At 36.6% G+C, this 24,880-nt stretch overlaps 1 protein-coding gene across 1 annotated transcript in view; it reads right to left on the reverse strand.

Annotated features, from left to right (window-relative positions):
• LOC150092928 (cholesterol transporter ABCA5-like) overlaps window positions 1-24,880 on the reverse strand; it is a 640,434-nt gene that overhangs the window by 138,686 nt on the left and 476,868 nt on the right. The window contains exons 19-20 of the mRNA XM_090414108.1: window positions 17,827-18,009; window positions 6,064-6,264 (exon numbers count right to left, since the gene is read on the reverse strand). Coding sequence (XP_090270234.1) covers window positions 6,064-6,264; window positions 17,827-18,009 — 384 coding nt within the window. The remainder of the gene's footprint in view (window positions 1-6,063; window positions 6,265-17,826; window positions 18,010-24,880) is intronic.

Consider the following 24,880-nt stretch of genomic DNA (forward strand, 5'->3'; position numbering starts at 1 on the left):
GGGCTTATATGCTGTGTGTAGGTTATACTTTTTTAGTATCTTGGCTATTTTTTCCGAAGTGCCACGGATGTAGGGTATGGTGATGGCATTTTTAAAATCTTGTTGACGAGAGGGACGGGGAATGGGGGAGGAATTGATTATTTTTTTGATGCTGTGTTTGCTGTAGCCATTGGAGAGGAAAGTGCTGTGTATGTGGTTAAGCTCAGTAGTGAGGGCAGTTCCACTGGAACAAAGATTGTAGGCTCTCTTGGTAAGGGTTTTAATGATGCCATATTGTTGTGAGGGGTGGTGGTGGGAGAGTTTGTGAATGTATCTGCCTGTGTGTGTGGGTTTTCTGTATACAGTGAAGGCAAGTGCATCATTAGGCAGGCGCGTGACTAAGGTGTCTAGGAAGGGTAAACAATTGTTCTTTTCCTTTTCCATAGTAAACTGGATTCTTGGATGTAGGCTATTGAGATGACCGAGGAAGGAGTCTAACGTGTCTGTGCCATGAGGCCAAATAGAGAACACATCATCTACATATCTTAGCCAGATAGAAGGTTTGAGTGGGGCTGAGTCTATGGCTCGTTTTTCGAAATCTTCCATATAGAAATTGGCAAGGTGGGGTGAAAGGGGGGAACCCATGGCGGTTCCCTCTATCTGCTTGTAGATTTTGTTATTCCAAGAGAAATACCCAGAGTAGATGGTGAAGGAAAAGAGATCTAAGATGTCAATCTTAGATCTGACATCTTAGATCTAATGTTAGATCTGACATTCCAGGCCTACTACTGCCCGTGTGTGCCCTACTACTGTGCCCTACTACTGTGGAGGGCGCTCCACCTAGATAGGACTTTAGTGTCACCCATGTGGTTGGGCTTAGTATTGTAAGTTTTTGTGTGCATGTTACATTAATTGTCTTTGTAATCCCCGTAGATGTCCTAGTGACTAGGACGAAATATAGGAAGTATTAAATTCTATTTTAATTCTTTTTGAGTGTTGTAAAAAATCCATTAAACCTCCAACATAATGTCTTCACAGCACTTAAGCCTCTACACAAGTATGCATTTCATTATCGCCACAATCCACATTACCTGGTCTATAACAACATTCAACCAAGTATTTGATTCCATTCATCTGTATCCCACACCATACTGCTTCAAAACCACTGGCACAATTTCCCTCTTGCATCTCTACTTTGTATGGCCATAAATGCTTATATGTTCTTGAACCCCCCCCCCCCACAAAATTATGAGTAACCCTAGGGTTCTGCATAACAGAGTTTAAAAAACACTGGTATAAGGTGAAAGAAAAATCTAGTTTCCTCCTTTCCCATTGTTTTCTATTTTAATGTAAAACACAAAACTTGTATGAAGTATTACTTCCCAACAGCTGTATTTTGAGATGATGGTTTTAGCAGCCAGTCAGTGTAAACAACATGCTGAACTACCTGCCTGTATACAGAATGATGGCCTCCTTTCACATGTATTATCATGCCAGTGCAGATTAAGTTAAAAATATGTGCTTTGTTGAACAAATGAAAATTTCAGTGCATGGATTGTGACATCATTTAGTAGGAAATTCAGTTCACCATTATGAAGATTTTGAACTTTCACTGTTCACAAACAATAAGCTTAAAATAACATTGGTTCCATTGGAGTGGGCTCATGCCATGACTTTTACATAATTTGTTATAACACATTATTTCACTATATTAGTGTTCATTATAATGCACACTTACTGTATTTCTATTTTGGAATTTCTGTCAGCTTTGCATTCAAGGCAGTTTCTTCACTCACTATCCTTGTTCTTGCTCTAAACAGTTCTATGCCACTAGACTGAATCTGTAGATCATTTCTCATAAGGTACTATTTTCATGAAAACTGAGTGAGTACATGTTGAGAAGAAATGAATGTCTCATAGCATAAGAAAAACTTCTTATGCTATGAAGCATATGAAAGCTCGTTGAAATGATTTCAAGAGCTTTCTGAACTTTGTTAAGTGAGAACAAAAGTATTTATTTATTTTGATGATCTAGTCTACCAATTATACTGTATGCAAGAATCTCAGAAAAACAATGTTTTTATTTTCCTTAAAGCCTGTGAAAGTGTGTGAATAAGTATAACACTAATATATTTATATATCTCACTATTAACAAAACTTACAGTAAATAAACTTAAAATTAACTTTAAAAAAATGCCAGCAAAGGTTGGCCGATTGGTAAAGCCTCTGCTAGTAATGGCGCAGCAAAACGTTAAGCAAGTTAGAGCGCAGTTAGTAGTTGGAAGGGGTTTAATCGTTCGATGCTGTTAGCACACTCTCCCTCGATGAGTCTTTGGACTCCTTGAAGGTGTCACATAATAATAATAATAATAATAATTATCATAGAAATTAAGAAAGTTACTGTTCTCTTACTTGATTTTATCATTCAAAAACTGACATACTCTAAACATTGTTAATAATTAAACGGATTATATTATTACTCTAAGAAATATATATTTAACTCATCATCATCATCCTCATCAAATTCCTGCCATGTACACTCAAGGGGGGTGTACAGTATATGAGAGTACTACATGAAAAATTTACATCATTACTAACTTCCTATCTACAATTTTCCTCCAAATCAGTCTGTTACTTGTTAAGACTCCAACATTATCAGATCTTATATTTCTATCGTCTAAGGTACTTTGTACCGTATCAATCCACCTATATCTTGGTCTTCCTCTGGGTCGTTTTCCTACCAACCTGGCAGAGAACACTTGTTTTGCTAATCTTTTCTCTCCCATTCTCTTTAAGTGACCATACCACCTGAGATTAGCTCTGCTAACGCATTCCTGGATGCTGACAATGTCAAGTTCTTTCCTAATATCCTCATTTTTAATATGATATTGCCATTGATGCCATCTGTTCATGCCTCTAATCTTTCTCAGGACTCTCATATCTGCGGTCTCTAGTCTTTGGTCAAGTGTTTTACTTCTGACCCAGCTCTCAGATCCATAAGTTAAAAAGGGTTTGAACACTGTCTTGTATACAGCTAATTTAGTGTTCCGACTAATTTCTCTCTTATTCCATATGAATTTATTCAATTGACTTCCCACCATACCAGCTTTGCTGATTCTGTTGTCTATATCTATATTTAATTTACCATCTTCAGTAAAAATCGTGCCTAAGTAACTGAAATGTTTTACTTGTTCCACAGGTTCTCCATTCACAAACAGTTGACATTTTCAATGATTCTACCTATTTTCATTGTCTTTGTCTTTTTATTGCTGACCTTCATACCATATCTATTACAACAGCTATCCAATTTAGTCAGAGAATCTTGCAGACTTGTAGCGGATATATTTAGAAGTATAACATCATCCGCATAAAGCAAAGAGCTGACATTAACATCTCCAATTTTGATATCAGGTTTAATACCACTTTTCCTTCATAATGTGATCCATATAGATAATGAATAACAGAGGGGATAATGTACATACTTGTCTCACACCAGATTTAACATTAAACCATCTTCCTGTACTTAATTCAATTCTAACTGCTGACTTACAACTCAAATAAAGACTAAGTATTGCTTGATATAACCCCATTGACACCATATAACTGCAGCGTATTGAATAGCTTCTCTCTTGGCACCTAGTCATATGCCTTTTCCAAATCGACAAAACTTAAATACAGATCTTTGTTATATTCCCATGCTTTCTCGACTATTTGTCGTAAAGTGAAGATCTGATCCTGACAGCCTCTATTTGGCCTGAATCCAGCTTGTTCTTCACCAAGCTTTTCATCCACAATTCTTCTCAACCATTTCTCAAGTACACTTGCATAGATCTTGCCAGGAACGCTCAGTAGGGAAATACCTCTGTAATTCTCACATTCAGTTTTATTTCCCTTTTTATATATGGGTACTATGAGAGCTCTACTCCAATCATCGGGAATTCGTCCCTCAGTCCAGGCTTTCTGAACTATGCAGTGAAGCCACTGTAAGACTTTTATACCACCATACTTCAGCATTTTTGGTCGAATATCATCTAATCCTGCTGCCTTTCCACATTTCAAGCCTTTGAGACTTTTTCTACTTCAAGTATGGATATGTATTCCTGACTGCATGCCTGGTCAGTGTTTTTTATGACTGTGCTGTCATCACTGCTTGTTTCATTTGGCAGTTTTTCAAAGTAATTACTCCATACTTCAAGGATATCTTTTTCTCCTGTTTTCATGTCACCTTTATCATCTCTAACTCCTTTTACAGCACTCTTTCCTCCATTCCTAAGCTTCTTCAACAACCTCCAGAATATTTTGCCACCTTCTTGATGTTTATTTTCTATATTCTTGCCAAAGTCCTCCCATGACTTTTGTTTAGCTAGTTTTACACACTGTTTAGCTTTCTTACATTTGTCTCTGTATTCTGTAAGAGTAAAAGCTGACTAATTTGCCAGGAACTTTTGATATGCTTTCTTCTTCTTCTTTTCCTTCACTGCCTCTTTAACTTCTTGTGTCCACCAGGGAGTTCTGATTTTTTTATCCTTGCAGACAACCTCACCACATGCCTCTCTGGCAGAATCAATCAATGTTTTCTTCAAAGTTTGCCACTGAATCTCCAAGGTTTGATTCCTGTTCTCAAACTCTTTCATTTTCTTTTCAATAATCTTTCTGTATTTTAGTCTACAGTTCACATCTGAGAGCTGCTCAACTTTTATTCGCTTTAAAACTTTCTTACATGTTATTCTTTTCAATATGAAACTCAATTTTATCCTGCTCAAGAATAAATAGTGATCACTTCCAATTTCAAATCCTCTGTACACTCTGGTGTCCTGCACCAGGGAGAAAACATCACTATCAACAATAACATAGTCAATGAGACTTTTCTTATTCCTAGCCTCTTCTCTCCATGTGAATTTGTGCACATTTTTATGTTGGAACATGGTGTTAGTAATAACCAGTCCATGTCCTGAGAAGAAATCCAACAGATATTTGCCATTATTATTAGCTTTGCTCTTTTCTCCAAATTTTCCCAAAATATTTTTGTATGTCTCACAATCATTTCCTACTCTGCTATTTAGATCCCTAACAAGGACCAACTTTTCCTTTTTCATTGTGTCAGTTGCTTTTTCTAAAGCCTCAAAAAATTCCTCCACTTCTACCTCAGTAGAACCTTCTGTGGGACCATAGGCACAAATAAGTCTCATTGTCCAGTTCCCCATTCTCATATTTGCCCACATTACTCTACTTCAGACTGACTGCCATTCAAGAAGATTAGCCTCGTATTTTGTGTTGAATACTATGGCTACTCCTTCTTTTCCTTGATTGTCATTGCCTGAATATAACATTTTGTATTTATTGCTCAGAAAGATCTCACCAGTTTTGGTCTTTTTTGTTTCAGTCACCCCTATTATGTCGATCTGGTACTTATCTAATTCCTCAGCTAGCTCCATTTCTTTGCCATTCAGGCTTCTTACGTTGATAGTACCGATATTTAACACTGGTGATGTTGAGTTGGGGTTTGTTTTCAGATTTGTTCCAGTAGCTGACTTTTTGCTGTTCGCCCTGGTTCCCTGGCGAAAACAACGGGGGGCCTTGTTTAACTGGGCGACGCCCCAGCGGGCATGAAATTTTGTCATGTTGTACCATCATTTTTTATTTTGGTTTAACCAATAAGAATACAATTTGGTCGGCTAAATTCCAAATTGCCAGCCCATCCTCATTCGTTCAGTATCAAAGTAGATACCCAACAGGGTGCACCACGAGAAGGTGAGGATTGGACATTAGGTCAGAAGCCCTGGTCGGTTCTCCGCATTCCTTTAAAGGCTATGTGGAGGTCTCCTCTCAGTTATACAGCTTTGACCCTTAAGCACCATATATATTTAACATATATATTTAACTATAACTTATTAATATATATTATGAATACACATTTATAAGAACAGTAAATTTCTTATATATATAAGAAATTTACTGTTTGCTTACTTGATTTTATCAATCAAAAACCGACATAACTCTAAACTCTTAATATTGACATAACTCTTAATATTGAACAGATTATATTATTTCTTTAAGAAATATACATATATATAATTTTGTTACATTTCCAGAAGATGCTGGCTCCTCTCCAGTAATTATCTTCATTGCTGAGGTCTTTCCTGCACCATTTGGTCCAAGAAGACCAAAAATGTTCCCAGCTTCAACTGCAAAAGTGAGATTGCGAACTGCAACTTTGACTTTGACACTTTTACACTTTCCTACATGATATTCTTTCCTTAGTTGGTGTATCAGTAAGGCAGGGAACTGAGGGCGGAGGAAAAAAAAGAAAGTAATCACTTGGTATAATGTATTAGTTCTAAAGCAAAATAGTTTATTTGTTTTCAAAGAGAAAATTCTCAAAATTGTCATTATCTTGTGTATTGCTTTAATCTTGGATATGGCACAATATAACATTAATACTACATGAATCAATAAAACATATATAAAACCAAACCTGTCACCAGTACATTATGTGTCATATGCATAGAAGTAGGAAGTATAAAATATTTTCCTGGAGGCAAGTGATGCTTTCACTAAATATGTAATGAAGAGAGCAAGCTTGGGTTATTACAAAATATAACTTGCTGAAACTTACTCGTAAAGTGCAAGAGCAATTCTTATGTAAATGACCATAGTCATAGATAGAGAGTATTGGTGTTGGTTATCCAAAACATGAACTTCAAGATTAGATAAAATGTAGCATTGTTTACAGTGGATGTCAAAAAAAAATATAAAAAATAAATAAATAAATAAAAAATAAATAAAAAGTTATGTCATATGTTAAGAAAAATTCTTGGTGCTAAGTAAAATGATCTCAACATCATAATCAATTTCTTGTATGGACTCTCAATGGGAATACTAGTTGTATAACAAAGTACCCTCCCATAATGAGTTCAGAGACTCTATGAGGTCCAAGATTTCATTATGGGAGGCTGCTGTACACTACACTATGGTACACAATCCATTGTAGCGCTGCATGATCCACCATCTTCACTGTACCATCTCCCACCCACTACATAGTATTTTTGTCTATAATTACTCTCTGGCTGCCATTTGACTATTTTGCAAGATGAAAACCCGAGTTTCACAAAGGGAAGAACTCTGCTATATCCATATGAAATTACCTAATTCACACTCAACAAAAAACACAAATATAAAGATTTTTCCTCTTGTCAAGAAAAGAATTAAGCTGAGATCGTTTTTAGTCAATAAGACCTCCATTTGATTGTTAGAAAGTTTGATTATTCTTCCAACTGTGCTACACAGGTGAAGTTTTTAATGTATTCTTAGTGAAAGATAACAGTGTAGTGAGAAAGGATGTCAGTCTGTTGCCAAGGCATGACGATGATCAGTTGTGCTGGAGAGCCAAAATCATGAATAGTATGCTAACTTTCATGATTTTGGATTACCGTTCTGGATTCAACATGACGAACCTTTACTGGCTTACTCACCTTAAGTTGAAATTCAACTTAAGGTGAGTAAGCCAGTCTTATACAGAGGTAGAGGGTTTTTTCTCCCAGAAATTCAGGTTTTTCGTCCCTCAGAACAGGTAAACTGGCCTGTGAACACACACACACACGCACACGCACACACACACACACACACACACAGATCAACAGTCAAAAATACATACCCTAAAAATTCCTCATTGGAGAGCTCAACTAGTCCTAAGGAATGGAGGTGAAAAATTGGGGATATCCCACACAACAATACAAATGGATGGATACAGTATTTTTCACAAGGAGAGAAAAGACAAGTGCTGCTGATCATAGCAGTGGAATTATGTCCACATAAGTGGGATATTATTATTATTATTATTATTATTATTAAACAAGACCTCATGGAGTCAAAGACTCATCTAGGAGGTCCTTTTATCTCACACACATCTCATCATACCGGGTCTTAAACACATTCAAACTCCTTGCAGACACCACACTCTCAGGCAAGGCATTCCAATCATTCACAACTCTGCACGAAAAAAACCTGCCTCTCACTCCCCTACTCACACCCTCTTTATACAGTTTCCAGGTATGACCTCTGGTTCTCCCCTGATCTCCCACTATTCTCTGTAGAACTTCTCCACCATTGATCCTATAACAACCCCTTACCAACTTGTAGGTCTCTATCATATCTCCCCTCTTCCTTCTCTCCACTAGACTCTGCAAATTACATCTTTTCAATCTTTCCTCATACTCGACATTCCAGAGGTCAGAAACTACCTTAGTCAGTCGCCTTTGGACCCTTTCCAACATCTCTTCATCCTTCTGAAAACCAGGTGACCAAATCTGGGCACAATAGTCCATGTGTGGCCTAATCAAAGCCTTATACAATGGAACAAGAATCTCCCTACTTCTACACGTCAGTGTCCTCCTCATCATTCCCAGAAGTCTTTGTGTTGTCTTCACAATTTTGGTGATGTGTCCCCTAAATTTTAGATCCTTATCCACTATCACTCCCAGATCTCTTATTTCCTCTACTTCCAACAATATATTCTCACCAAGCATAAATTCCGCATCCCATCTTTGTTTTCCAAATTTTAAAACCTTACATTTTGCAACATTGAACTCACATCCCCATTTGCTTGCCCAATCACTCAATTTATTCAAGTCTTCTTGCAAGGCCACAACATCTTCACTACTCTTTATGGTTCGTCCCAACTTTGCATCATCTGCAAACAACTGAATATCTCCATCCAAATCTTCGCCAATATCATTAATATACAAGTTAAATAGTAATGGCACTAAAACAGATCCCTGAGGCACTCCACTAGTGACTTTCCTTTTCCTGGATATTGCACCCCCATACACAACTTGTTGATACCTATCAGATAGCCAGTCTCCAATCCAATGCACTAATCTAATATCCAACCCCATCTGCTCTAGTTTGACTGTCAACTTATCATGAGGTACTCTATCAAAAGCTTTTGCAAAATCCAAGTATATTACTGTGTATCCTTCTCCTCTGTCCAAGAGGAAGCAGTCACTTTATTGTAATAAGTAAGTAGATTACTAAAACACGACCTCCCTTTAGCAAATCCATGCTGTCCATCAAAGATTATACCATTGTTGTCAACCCAACTCTGGATCCTAGTTCTCACAAGCTTCTCCAACAACTTAACCACAACACCTGACACACAGATAGGCCTATAGTTTGATGCTTGAGTTCGATCACCTCCTTTATGAAGTGGCACAATCTTGCCCTCCTTCCACTCTTTAGGGACTTGACCAAGTGCAAGACTCGTATTAAAAAAATATGTCAAGGCAGGTGTCAACTCTCTGGCACATTCCTTCAGAATACGCGGTGATATATTATCAAGTCCCACAGCCTTATTTACATCTAGTTTACTCAACTCCCCAAACACCTCTTGCTCACTTACAGTCAGTCTCTCCTCCCCATCATCAACTGCTCTTAATCTCTCCATGAAGTCACATTCACAAGATTGAAAGATCTTTATGAACTGCTCATTAAGTATCTCCACCACACATTCTGCAACAGCTGTCTTTATACCATTTCCTCCAATCAATGTCATCCTTCCATAATCATTCTTTCTTTTGCTGGCTACATATCGAAAGAACTCCATAGGATTCTTTTTAGCTTCATTAGCTAACTGCTGTTCATACCTCTCTTTAGCTACTCTCACCAACCAAGTCACTCTCCTTGGCTGGTCTTTGTAGAACTCATGAAATTGGTTACTTCCACTTCTCTTATGCTGCCTCCACAATGCCCTTTTTCTCTGTATTGCATGCTTAATCTCTTTATTCATCCATCTCACACCTAACTTATTTAACCTTCTCAACGGTGGTATACATTTAGACATTGCATCCACTAAATATTTTTTGAAAATCCCCCAAGCTGCATTGATCTCTTTTCCAGCTAACTCCTCATTCCATGCTACACCTGCAAGCTGTCTCCTGAGCTCTTCATAATCACCCCCCCCCCCCCCTTGTAGTTTCACATATACCCTTTTTTTCACAGGGGTCCTTGCACTGCTGGCAACCACCCAAGTAATCACCTCATGGTCACTTTCACCAATTGGTGGATGATTTGATACCTCATTGATAATTACATCCTCCATGAGATGACCAAATCCAAGACCCTTAATCCTCTTGTGCCCTCTGTTACATACTGTCTGAGGTAGTTATCCCTCAAAAACTCAAGAAACTCATTTTCTTTACTTCCAGTTGCTATCTCTTCATTCCAGTCTATATTGCCATAATTAAAATCACCCATAATGATCACCCTTTTCTTATTTGCTTGGCTTATTTGACTATACATTTCACTATCACCACCATCCACATTACCAGGTCTATAACAACATCCCACCAAGTATTTGATTCTATTCACCTCTATCTCACACTATACTGCCTCAAAACCACTGGCCCCATTTCCCTCTTGCATCTCTACCTTGTATGGACATAACTCTTTCTCTATCATCAATAGCACTCCCCCTCCCTTTTTACCCCTTCTATCCTCACGAAACACATCATACCTTTCCATCTCTATTCCTGTCAGGATGTCATATGAAAGAATGAAATAGTGGTAATGGTTATGAGGCAGTATAATGTAATGTGGAGGTTGACAGGAAGACATATTTAGTTGTATGTTGCTACATGCCTGGAAATGTGGAGGATGGCGATGAAGAAATGTATAAACAACTTGGATTAGTGAACAAAGGAAGGGTAATTATTATGGGTGATTTTAATTATGGCAGTACAGATTGGGAATAAGGAAAATGAATTGCTTGAGTTCTTTGAGAGATAATTATATCAAGCATCACGTAAGGATCGAGAATTTTAGATCTGATAATTTCATCAGAGGATGTAATTGTGAGGGGGGTTCACACTTTCCTCCAGTTGGTGAACCCACCCCCCTCACAATTACATCCTCTGATGAAATTATCAGATCTAAAACTCTCGATCCTTACATGATGCTTGAAGTTATCACCTGGGTTGTGGCTAGCCATGTGCAGACTTTTGTGAGGAAAGGATACATGTGAAAGTACAATGCTGGTAATTACGACAAGCTTAGGAGACAGCTTGGAGCTATAACATGGAATGAAAAGTTGATCAGTAAGGAATAAATGCTGCATGGGAACTGACAAAGGGTAACAGGAAGAAACAGAACATGAAGAAACAGAACAGTAACAAACAGAACAGTGACAAAACAGAACAGGGGAAAAAATAAAACATTTATTTATGTTGTATCTATTTATTAATGAAATATCTATATAAAACAAAATATAAAAGAAATATATATAAAAAAAATGTAATCACTGCAGAACAGGGGAAAAAATAAAACATTTAATTGTGTCGTATCTATTTATTAATGAAATATCTATATAAAACAAAATATAAAAGAAATATATATATAAAAAAATTTAATCACTGCAGGTTGGCCATTCGGCATAAAAACCTCAATTTATCTTCTTGATTTTGATATTCCTGCACAATTATTGCCACTTGATTACTAAGGGTCTCATACCTCTTTTTTCTGACTTCTGGGCGACCTGTATGGGCATTGGTTAAAAATAATCGCGCAAGCTATATCTCATCTTAATCCATCTAATAGGTTCCAAATGTTTGGGTGACTACAATGAAACAACGAGTTTAAGGCGTTGTGAAACCTTCACAGCAATTTGTAGTCTCAGGACATCTCTCAGTAGCAGCCTCAAAATGATTCCATATTCTAATTGGAAAGAGAGGTGATCTTCCTGCAACTCCTTCGATGTAGGGTGAGAAGAAATATGTGAGAACTTCATTGTAGTTATCCTCATCTGGAAATGTGGCAGCTAGTTGGTCAAAAACAGCTCTTACATCTGTTATTGGCACAAAGCAGAGAGCAGGTAGGGACTTCAGTTTCAACTTCATGTCAATATCAGACTCGTACACTTCCTTTAAGCCAACCCTGTTGATCTTCCTAATAACACTCTGGCAAGGGTGAAAGTAGCACTCTTTTACTTCTGCTTGTGGAAAAGCAACTTGAGTAGCAGACATACATGCTTTTTCAAAATCCAGCAGAATCTTTTGGAGTGTTATATTGGGCACCAATTGTTGCAATATAGTAAACATTCTGTTGTATGTATCCATATTCTCTTTTTGCAAAAGAAAATAAATACATGGAGGATATGAATTGCCAATTTTAGCATGCCATGTATACAGCTGAAAAAACATGCTAGGTGCTTTATCAAATGTTCCGTCTCCATAAATGACATCCTTGTCTAATTCTGAGAGCAGATCATTCCCAATTGCCAATATTCTTTCTGGGTCATCAGCTCCCGTATCATACAAAATGAGGTCAGCATACTTCTCTGGGATAGGAAAATCAGTTGTAGCTGGATTGGGAATATAAGTAGTTTTTTTAAGTTTAAAAAGACTTTGCATGAGTGAGGATTGCTTTGGTAAGTGTTCCAAAACATCCCCATTCACTTGTGATAAAATATTTCCCATAACATTCCTCGGAGTTGCATCAACTGCCTTCATGTCTTGCTTCATCCTAGCCTTTAAAATGTTTGCCTGTGCTTTTTGAGGATTAGAATCATGGCAATGTTGTGGGACCTCTCCAATGATATTTTCTTCCTGTGTCCTCAAGAAGGCCCTGCATTTGGTGGCAAAGTAGACTCTGCATCTCCAGGTAATCACTCCACTCTCGTTTTCCCTATACTTGGTATATTCATATCCTTGGTACAGTAGAACTTGATTTCCTTTCTGTGTCAGTGAAAATTCCATGATAATAGATCTGTTAAAAAATAAATTTATTATTAATTTTATATTCACGTTTGGTCATAGTACTAACTAACTAGTAAATTATATGGGCAGTTAAGTAACTGCCGATATGATCATAAATGAGTAGGAATGCTTATCTTGCGAATAAATTGCATATTCACAGTGAATATGTGGAAGATGGATCACCCTTTTATTCTGGCAAACTGACGATACAATTGCTAAAATGTTTTCACAACAAAAATTCAAATGCCATGCAAAATATCTAACAGAAAACAAATGCAAAAGGACACTAAGTAAAAGTGTTATATTGCAAACTGTGAAGGACTTGCTCATTTAAATGTTGTAGAACTATACATTGATGTTTTTATGCCGGATGGACAACCTGCAGTGATTAAAAATCTATACAACATATAGAGATACGACAATAATAATAAAATAATAAATAATAATAATAATAATAAATAATAAATGTTTTATTTTTCCCATGTTCTGATTTATCATAGTTCAGTTTTGTCACAGTTTTGTGACTATTCTGTCACAATTCTGTTCTTTCATTGTTCTGTTTCTTCATATTCTGTACTTTCTTGTTCTGTTCTTTCATGGAACCCTGACAAAGAAATACGTAATAGCATCAATGTGTGAATGTATCCGTAGGTCAAAAGGCTGAATAAGGTAGGTATGAAATGGGTAAATGTGGAGCTTAAGCATGAAATATGGAAAAAAGCATGTACTTTGTAGGAATTAAAGATAAATAATGGTAATAATCAGTTACATGAAGAGTATAAAGTACAAGTCAGAAGAGTGACTCAGTTAGTAAGGAAAACAACAGTGCAGTATGAGCAGAAATTGGTAAATCAGGTAAAGAAAAACCCTACAAAGTTTTTTAGATATGTGGCAAGTAGAAGGAAGAACCTATTGATGAATTATAGGTTAATGGATGAAAAGTGGTAGAATGGTAACCACTGCAGAAGACAGTTGAGGTATTTATTGATCAATTATAAGAGCGTTTCATCCTGATTGGGGTTGAATCCTGAGGAACATAAGTGTAGTGGGCATAGAAGAGGGTGGCTTAATTGTGAGTGAGCAGGAACTTGATGCCAATAAGGAGATTGCCTGTTTAATGAGAGCCTTGTAGCAGCACAGGCTCCAAGGGAGTGGAAGGAGGGTAAAATTGTTCCACTGCATAAAGGTGGGTGATAAAGCTGTAGCTTCAAATTATAGGTCAATTTGTATATCTGGAGTTGTGGTGAAGGTACAGGAGAGATTGGTGAAAAGTAAGATACAGAAATGGGTTGATAACTGCAGTATTCTCTGTGATTGTCAGCATGGGTTTGTTAAAGGGAGATCATGTTTCACTAACTTACTTATGCACTATAACAAGATGACAAATACCTTGGATAGGGAAGATGCATATAGTGATGTACTTGGATTTTGCAAAAGCTTTTGATAGTTTGCCAAACGACAAGCTGGTAAATAAACTGAAACAGATTGGAATGGATAACAGACTTCTGAGTTGGATCAGAGACTGGCTGTCAGATAGTAATCAGAAAGTTGCATCTCCAGGTACAGTATTCTGATATGGGAGTACAGTATTCTGAAAGAGGAAAATCACTAGTGGTTTACTGCAGAGGTTAGTTTTGGGACCACTATTGTTCACTGTTGTTGAGGTGAAAGTGATCAAGGAAGACTTGAATAGTCTTCCTTTCTACCATTCAAAAGGGATGCATTATCACCTCCTTCCATTCCACATGTGTATCATTACTTTGCTTGTGCCATCTTTCTTATTTTGGATATGCTGGCCATTCTGCATTGATTAGAACTGAAGAACATAAAGACCATATTAAATTTTTGGAAGTCTGGCCTTCATTTGCAGCTATTGACACTAGGCACAGAGTTCTTTGTAACAGACTCAACTTCTTCATTCCAGTAAGTTAAAATTTGATTGTCTTTGTATATTATTTCTGGGAAAACTCCCATGTTACTCCTCTTAATAAATTATTATAATTATGGCTATTTTGCCTGCTTCAGTTTAGGAGTGCCCCTGTTTAAATGTCATTGGCTATTTACTCATGGACTCTTAGGGCATTGTAGATGTAAATTTATCAAAAAGTATATGTAGCATAAGGAAGAGAAATTTCTGGGTGTTGCGGCTTTTCTTCTTTCTGCGATGTCCGAAAACTACTGAGTGTGTGTGTGGAGGGGTAGGCAATTTGGGAGAATTAAATTAGAAAAACCCAGGTTTTTTTCAGTAATATATATATAAACATATATATTATATTATTATGTTATATAGGGTGGGGAAAAGGTGAAAGGGTTGATTTTTTTTATAGGGAAGGGGAAGGGGAAAAGAAGGTTGACGGGGTGCGGTCCGTTTCGACTATTTTTGGTCGTCATCTGAACACATTGGGAAAGTGGATGCTATGTCAGGTCGGGTAGGTGCTTCTGTTTTTGAAGTGTTTGTGTTATCGCCTATTGGTCAGGGTTGTGACCTCAATTTTATGTTGTGAAGCTTCCAAACCTCGGAGATTATGTAGGGCCTGTGTACGTTGGACAACTAGCAGAATTATTCCTAGCACATATAGAATCACTCCTACTCCACCCTTCCCTTCCCCCTTGCATCAACTTTTATGGCAGATACGTGGACGATATTCTGTACATTGGTAATCCCACACACATCACCAGCTTAAAAACATCCCTAAACGGTTACAGCAACAGATTAAAATTCACCACAGAAACTGAACAGAACAAATCCATCAATTTCTTAAACTTGACTTTAACCAGAACACACAGCAAAATAGCCACGAAAGTATACCATAACCCTCGCATATCGGAAACTACCTCCATTTTCACTCATACCATCCATATTCTGTTAAACAAATCTGTCATCTTATCACAATTCATAAATGCTTACAAATTTTCAACCAATCAGAATAGTCTAAATGCAGAAATAAAAAAACTAACACAGATCTTCATAAATCGCAACTATCCTACACAACTGATTAACTACGCAAACAGGACGGCAAAAAACCACGAAAACAACCCAAGTACCAAAACGAACTTCCCAACACAAAAAATTATCAAACTACCATACACTCAAAACACATACAAAGCCTATAAATACATCTTCAAACATACTGACTACAAACTGGTATTCACCACAAACTGGCAAATCTCCTAAAATCCACCAAACCTCTCACACAGAAAGAAATATTTGAACATCACAATGTAGTCTATAAATTTCCCTGCCAAAAAGACTGTGATATCACCTACACAGGTTCCATCAGGTCTTTATGGGCAAGACTACAACTTCCGTGATTGTAATCCCTATTCCTGAACATTTAAACATTAAACGTAACATCAAAAAGAAAAATCGAATACAAAGCACAGGAAAAACGGAAATAGCTGTTCACGCTCTTGAACAAAAACATACCCCGCAGATCGACAAGGCCATTATAGTAGACAGACAAGACAATGAAACAATGCTTAGAATATCGGAAACAATAGCCATAAAATGTGACGCGAACTCTATCAACGTACACAGGCCCTACATAATCTCCGAGGTTTGGAAGCTTCACAACATAAAATTGAGGTCACAACCCCGACCAATAGGCGATAACACAAACACTTCAAAAACAGAAGCACCTACCCGACCTGACATAGCATCCACTTTCCCAATGTGTTCAGATGACGACCAAAAATAGTCAAAACGGATCGCACCCCATCAACCCCCTTTTCCCCTTCCCCCTCCCTATATAAAAAATCAACCCTTTCACCTTTTCCCCACCCTATATAACATAATAATATAATATATATGTTTATATATATATTACTGAAAAAAACCTGGGTTTTTCTAATTTAATTCTCCCAAATTGCCTATCCCCCCCCCCCTCCACACACACAGTAGTTTTCGGACATCGCAGAAAGAAGAAAAGCCACAACACCCAGAAAAAGGTATGTGTAAATTTCTCTTCCTTATGCTACATATACTTTTTGATAAATTTATATCTACAATGCCCTAAGAATCCGTGAGTAAATAGCCAATGACATTTAAACATGGGCACTCCTAAACTGAAGCAGGCAAAATAGCCGTAATTATAATAATTGATTGTCTTTTCCTAGAAACATGTGAAACTCTGCAAAATCATCTGAACTGATCAGATTGCATGCAAATATCCAAGTTTTGGGAAGTAATCATGTTAACAAGTTTTTTTTTTCTTTTTTTATCTTATATATTTTTTATATATATATATATATATTTTATATATTATTTTATGCAACTTTTTACAGTTGTTCCTTTGAACTCCAATAGTGGAGTATCATGTACTTCAGCTGAGACCAAGACACGAGCTAATATATATGTGATCATGACTCATTATTATGATTTTTCTTTTGAGTGTAGTTAACGGTCTGTTATCCTGATAAAGTCCACATAGTGTTGGAAGAAATATATTGTAGTTTTTAAATAAATTCTAGAATTCTATATAATTTCTACTAGATGTGTGAGCTGTAAAGTTACTTCATTATTTTGTTAAGTGCACATGTCCCATTTATGTAGCTTAAGTGACTAGCCACTGCCTTCTAGTATTAAATTTTCTTTATATTAGTGAGCCTTCCCTGTTGTGTCTGCTTCAATTATTTGTTTTTCAACCCTTTATATTTTCATAAATCAGAGGAAAATACAAATTGTTCTTGTTTCACTAATCTATTACTGCAACATCAGGATTATTACTGATATCACCATCAGTGATAACATTTGCATCAAAATTTTCTTCTTTTCTCAGTAGCGATGTTGTTGCTGTTATTAGTTTTGGCAACAGTACTGGTTAAGCATTGCTCCATAACAAAATTTTAATATTGATAACTTTGAGTAATGCTATTTCTAATTATTGTGAACATATACATCTAATATTAAATGCTATGGACCACAAATCCAATCTTAAGAGAATTTATGAGATTTGGCAATGAGCTCCAAAAAGCTCCAAAGCCATTTACTAAGCAAATATATCATAATACTTATATTGTGATTGTTCAACCACAAAGACATTTTTCAAGTCATACATGACATTTAAAACAATTTATTCATTAAATAATTAACATGGCTAACCTGTGATAACGACTTCATCTGTGTTACTTTTTCTCTTTCTTTTTTCACATCATCATCTTCTTCCTTTGGCATGTCTGCATTTGTAGAAATGCTCAATGTGCCAAACAAAGCATTCCATCCATTTGATTTCACAACATCAATGATATATAATACAATGGAAAAAACAACAATATGCATTGCCATCTAATAAAAAAAATTAAGAAAAAAATTATAAAAAATATTAGTTTATTTAAATATTGAAAAGATAATACCACAAACACAATGAGAAATCCTGCTCATAAAATAATGTCATAAAAATTCATAAAAAATGTCATAAAAAATAAAGTGAAACATGGTTGAATGAAGATGATATTATAACAGGAATAGAAATGGAAGGATACACTATTTTTTTGCAAGGAAAGAAAGGACAGGAAGGGAGAGGAAGTGCTGTTGATGACAGCAGGGGAATTATTTCCATATAAGGTAGACATGAAAAAGGGAAATAGTAGCAACAGTTATGAGGTAGTGTGGTATAAGGTTGAGGTTGATATGAAGCATATTTAGTTGAATGTTGCTATAGGCCTGGGAATGTGGAGAGCAGTGATGAAGAAATGTATAAACAACTTGGATTAGTGAACAAAGATAGGGTAATTATTATGAGTGATTTTAATTATGGTGGTATAGATTGGAATGAAGAGATAGCATTTGGGAATAAGGAAAATGAATTTATTAAGTTCTTGAGAGATAACTATCTAAGGCAGCACGTGAAGAAGGGCAAGCGAGGATTGAGAGTTCTTGATCTGTTCATTTCATCAGAGGATGTAATTGTGAGAGAGGGGGTTTCACACTTTCCTCCAGTTGGTGAAAGTGATCATGAAGTGATCACCTGGGTTGTGCCTAGCCATATGCAGACTTGTGAGGAAAGGATACATGTGAAAGTGCAATGCTGCTGATTACGACAAGCATAGGAGACAGCTTGGAATGAGGAGTTGATTGGTAAGGAAATAAATGCTGCACGGGAACTGATAAAGAAATACATAACAGCATCAATGTGTGAATGTATCCAAAGGCCAAAAGGTTGAATAAGGAAGGTATGAAATGGATGAATGTGGAGCTTAAGCATGAAATCTGGAAAAAGCATGTACTTTGCAGGAAGTAAAAGATAAATAATGGTAATAATCAGTTACATGAAGAGTATAAAGAACATGTCAGGGGAGAGTGACTCAGTTAGTAAGGAAAAGAATAGTGTATATAAGCAGAAATTGGCAAATCAGGTAAAGAAAAACAGAGTTTTTTAGATATGTGGCAAGTAGAAGGAAGAATGATCATGGTAAGATGATATTAATGGATGAAAAGTGGTAGAATGGTAACTGCTGCAGAAGACATAGTTGAAGGGTATTCAGTGATCAATTTATAAGCGTGTTTCATTCTGATTGGGGTGGAATTATGAGGAATATAAGTGTAGTGGGCACAGAAGAGAGTGACTTAATTGTGAGTGAGCAGGAGGTATTTGAGGAAATAAATAAACTTGATGTCAATAAGGAGATTGGATTTGATGGCACATCGGCACACATCTTAACGGAATGTTCCAGAGAATTGGCAGTCGCATTCGCATGCCTGTTTAATAAGTCTTGCAACAGCACAGGCTCCAAGGGAGTGGAAGGAGGGTAAAAATGTTCCACTGCATAAAGGTGGGTGATAAAGCTATAGCTTCAAATTATAGGTCAATCTATATATCTGGAGTTGTGGTGAAGGTACTAGAGTGATTAGTGAAAAGTAAGATAAAGAAATGGGTTGATAACTGCAGTATTCTCTGTGATTGCCAGCATGGGTTTGTTAAAGGGAGATCATGTTTCACTAACTTACTTATGCACTATAACAAGATGACAAATACCTTGGACAGGGAAGATGCATATAGTGATGTACTTGGATTTTGCAAAAGCTTTTGATAGTTTGCCAAACGACAAGCTGGTAAATAAATTGAAACAGATTGGATTGGATAAGAGACTTCTGAGTTGGATCATAGACTGGCTGTCAGATAGCTATCAGAAAGTTGTATATGGGAGTACAGTATTCCAAAAAGAGAAAGATCACTAGTGGTGTACTGCATGGGTTAGTTTTGGGACCACTGTTGTTCACTTTGTATGTTAATGATATTGTGATGGGCTTAACTAGTGATATGCAGCTGTTTGCAGATGATGCAAAACTGGTGAGAGCAAAACACAGTTAAGCAGATGTTATGGCCTTACAAGAGATCTTGAATAGATTGCATGAATGGGATGGTAAGTGGAATTGTCTGTTTAATGTTGCAAATTGTAAAGGTTTGATATTTGGTAAGCAATGATGAGATGTGCAGTATACACTTGGTGGGGAACCTATAAAGGAAGTAAAGGAGATGAGATATCTTTGAGTAATGGTGAACACGGACCTGAAATTCAGGGGTGACATTGCACAAGTTGTGAAGACATCACATTGGATAATGGCAATGATGTGGCAGACCCTGATATGCTGAAATAGAGAGGTTATGATGCCATGTATAAGGCCTTCATCAGACCTCATATGAATTATTATGCATGGAATTAGTCGCTGGGTTTTCATGATGACGAGGATGTGTTGGAAAGGGTCAAAGGGAAGATTAACAAAGATGGTCAGTGCAGTGGTCATTGGAATGTGGAGTATGAGGATAGATTGAGAGAATGTAAGTTGCAAAACCCATGAATAGGAGGAAGAGGGGAATATGATTGAGACACATAAGGTAGTCACGGATTGCTACCAGGTCCTAAAGGATGGGATGGGGGGGATAGAACAAGAGGCCATTGCTGATAACTGTATAAGGAGGATGTGAGTAGAGGAGTAAGGAGCAGGTTCTTTAGATGGAGAGTGTTTGGTGAGTGCAATGCATTGCCCCCCCAGTGTGTTGTGAATGCAGACACATTGAATTAATTTAAAGCACAGTTGGATGAGCATTGTGTGCAATAGTATGTACCACCCACGATGAGTCTTTGACTCCACGGAGGTCAGATGTTAATAATAATAATCATCATCCTCAAATTCCTGACATGTACCCTCAAGGAGTGTACAGGATATGATAGTACTACATGAAAAATTTACATCATTACTAACTTCCTATCTACAATTTTCCTCTAAATCAGTCTGTTATTTGTCAAGACTCCAACATCATCAGATCTTATATTTCTATCGCCTAAGCCACTTTGTACTGTATCAATCCACCTATATTTTGGTCTTCCTCTGGGTCGTTTTCCTGCCAACCTGGCAGAGAACACTTGTTTTGCTAATCTTTTGTCGCCCATTCTGTTTAAGTGACCATATCACCTGAGATTAGCTCTGCTAACACATTCCTGGATGACAATGTCATGTTCGTTCCTAATATCCTAGTTTTTAATATGATATTGTCATTTATGCCATCTGTTCACGTCTCTAATCTTTCTCAGGAATCTCATATCTGCGGTCTCTAGTCTTTGGTCAAATGTTTTACTTCTGACCCAGCTCTCAGATCCATAAGTTAAAACTGGTTTGAACACTGTCTTGTATACAGCTTGTATACAAGACAGTATATTTTTAGTGTTCTGACTAATTTCTCTCTTATTTCCTATGAATTTAATCAATTGATTTCCTACCATACCAGCATTGTTGATTCTGTTGTTTATTTCCATATTTAATTTACCATCTTCACTAAAAATCATGCCTAAGTAGCTGAAATGCTTTACTTGTTCCACAGGTTCTCCGTTCGAAACACAGTTGACATTTTCAATGATTCTACCTATTTTCATTGTCTTTGTCTTTTTATTGCTGACCATGTTACAACAGTTATTCAATTTAGTCAGGGAATCTTGCAAACTTGTAGTGGATTTATTTAAAAGTATAACATCATCTGCATAAAGCAAAGAGCTGACATTAACATCTCCAATTCTGATATCATGTTTAATACCACTTTCCTTCATAATGTGATCCATATAGATAATGAATAACAGAGGGGATAATGTACATCCTTGTCTCACACTAGATTTAACATTAAACCATCTTCCTGCACTTCCTTCAATTCTAACTGCTGACTTGCAACTCAAATAAAGACTAAGTATTGCTTGATATAATGACCCATTGACACCATATAACTGTAGCATTTTGAATAGCTTCTCTCTTGGCACCGTGTTGTATGCCTTTTTCAGATCAACAAAACTTAAATACAGATCTTTGTTATATTCCGAAGCCTACTCTACTATTTGCCGTAAAGTGAAGATCTGATCCTGACAGCCTCTATTTGGCCTGAATCCAGCTTGTTCTTCACCAAGCTTTTCTTCCACAATTCTTCTCAACCGTTTTTCAAGTATACTTGCATAGATCTTGCCAGGAACACTCAGTAGGGAAATACCTTTATAATTCTCACATTCAGTTTTATGTCCCTTTTTATATATGGGTACTATGAGAGCTCTACTCCAATCATCAGGAATTCGTCCCTCTGTCCGGGCCTGCTGAACTATGCAGTGCAGCCACTGTAAGACTTTTATACCACCATACTTCTTCAGCATTTCTGTCGAATATCATCTACTCCTGCTGCCTTTCCACATTTCAAGCTATTGATGGCTTTTTCTACTTCAAGTATGGATATGTAGTCCTGACTGTATGCCTGTTGAGTGTTTTTTACCACTGTGCTATCGCTACTTGTTTCATTTAGTAATTTTTTGAAGTAATTACTCCATACTTCAAGGATATCTTTTTCTCCCGTTTTCATGTCATCTGTATCATCTCAAACTCCTTTTACAGCACTCTTTCCTCCATTTCTCAGCTTCTTGAACAACCTCCAGAATATCTTACCACCTTCTTGATATTTATTTTCTATTAAAAAATGCTAATTTTCTTGACCATAACAGTTATAAAAAGACTTCTAATGAGACTATATTGATCAAGTACATATAATAAACAACTATGCTTTACCAACTAGTTTCACCAACTAAGGCTGTTATCATATTCAGGGTACATAACTGATATAAGGCACTAAAAAGTAAACAACTGTTACAAACTATAATCAACAGATACAAATTATATTAGACAAAAGAACATTGAATCGGTTGATTATAGTGTGGACAGACTTATGTGTTCGTCGAACATGTTGTTTATTTTTTTACGGTATATATTATCAGCAATAAGTTAATAAATTAATTATTTACTTAGTTTCTGTGTTCTAATATATACCGTAAAAAAATAAACAACGGTTGATTATAGTGTGTAACAGTTTTTTACTTTTTAGTGCCTTACATCAGTTATGTACCCTGAAGATGATAACACCCTTAGTTGGTGAAACCAGTTGGTAAAGCATAGTTGTTTAATATATGTACTTGATCAATACAGTCCCATTAGAAGTCTTTTTATTTATTTTCTATGTTCTTGCCAATGTCCTCCCATGACTTTTGTTTAGCTAGTTTTACATAGTATTTAGCTTTTTTACATTTGTCTCTGTATTCTCTAAGAGCACAAGCTGACTTATTTGCCAGAAACTTTTGATATGCTTTCTTCTTTTCCTTCACTGCCTCTTTAACTTCCTGTGTCCACCATGGAGTTCTGATTTTTCTATCCTTGCAGACAACCTCACCACATGCCTCTCTGGCTGAATCAATAAGAGTTTTCTTCAAGGTTTGGTTCTTATTCTCAAACTCTTTCATTTTTAATTCAATAATCTTTGTGTATTTTAGTCTACAGTTCACATCTGAGAGCTGCTCAACTTTTATTCACTTTAAAATCTTTCTTACATGTCATTCTTTTCGATATGAAATTCAATTTTATCCTGCTCAAGACTAAATAGTGATTGCATCCAATTTCAAATCCTCTGTACACTCTGGTGTCCTGCATCAGGGAGAAAACATCACTATCAACAATAACATAGTCAGTGAGACTTTTCTTATTCCTTGCGTCTTCTCTCCATGTGAATTTGTGCACATTTTTATGTTGGAACATGGTATTAGTAATAACCAGTCCATGTCCTGAGCAGAAATCCAACAGGTATTTGCCATTATTATTAGTTTTGCTCTTCTCCAAATTTCCCCAAAATATTTTTGTATGTCTGACAATCACTTCCTACACTACTATTTAGATCCCCAACAAGGACCAACTTTTCCGTTTTCATTGTGTCAGTTGCTTTCACTAAAGCCTCAAAATATTCCTCCACTTCTACCTCAGTAGAACCTTCTGTGGAACCATAGGCACAAATAAGTCTCGTTATCCAGTTTTCCATTCTCATATTTGCCCACATCATTCTACTTGAGACTGCCTGCCATTCAAGAAAATTAGCCTCGTATTTAGTGTTGAATACTATGGCTACCCCTTCTTTTTCTTGATTGTCATTGCCTGAATATAACATTTTGTATTTATTGCTCAGAAAGATCTCACCAGTTTTGGTCTTTTTTGTTTCAGTCACCCCTATTATGTCGATCTGGTACTTATCTAATTCCTCAGCTAGCTCCATTTCTTTACCATTCAGGCTTCTTATGTTGATAGTACTGATCTTTAACTCTGGTGATGTTGAGTTGGGGTGTGCTTTCAGATTTGTTCCAGTAGCTGACTTTTCGCTGTTCGCTCTGGTTCCCTGGTGAAAACAACGGAGGTCTTGTTTAACTGTCCGACACCCCAGCCGGCATTAAATTTTGTCATGTTGTAACATTATTTTGTATATAGGTTTAAGCCAATAAGAATACAAATTGGTCGGCTAAATCCCAAATTGCCAACCCATCCTTATTCGTTCATTATCCAGGTACATACCCAACAGAGTGCACCATGAGAAGGTGAGGATTGGACATTAGATCAGAAGCTCTGGTCGGTTCTCCGCATTCCTTTAAAGGCTATGTGGAGGTCTCCTCTCATTTATACAACTTTGACCCTTAAGCATCCCTAATAATAATAATAATAATAATAATAAAATATTTTTGGGATAAAAATCAATTGGTCTAATTTCGTGGAGTACAGAACTACAATCATCACAAGATTCAATGGGTCAAAATCTATCACTATAATTTCATAGAGAACAGAAAAATGATGAAATTTCAAACTAATTATACTTAGTAGC

Source organism: Typopeltis vanoorti, chromosome 24, assembly GCF_054136105.1.
Source record: "Typopeltis vanoorti isolate ZY-2024b chromosome 24, IOZ_Tvanoo_1.0, whole genome shotgun sequence".
NCBI lineage: Eukaryota > Metazoa > Arthropoda > Arachnida > Uropygi > Thelyphonidae > Typopeltis > Typopeltis vanoorti.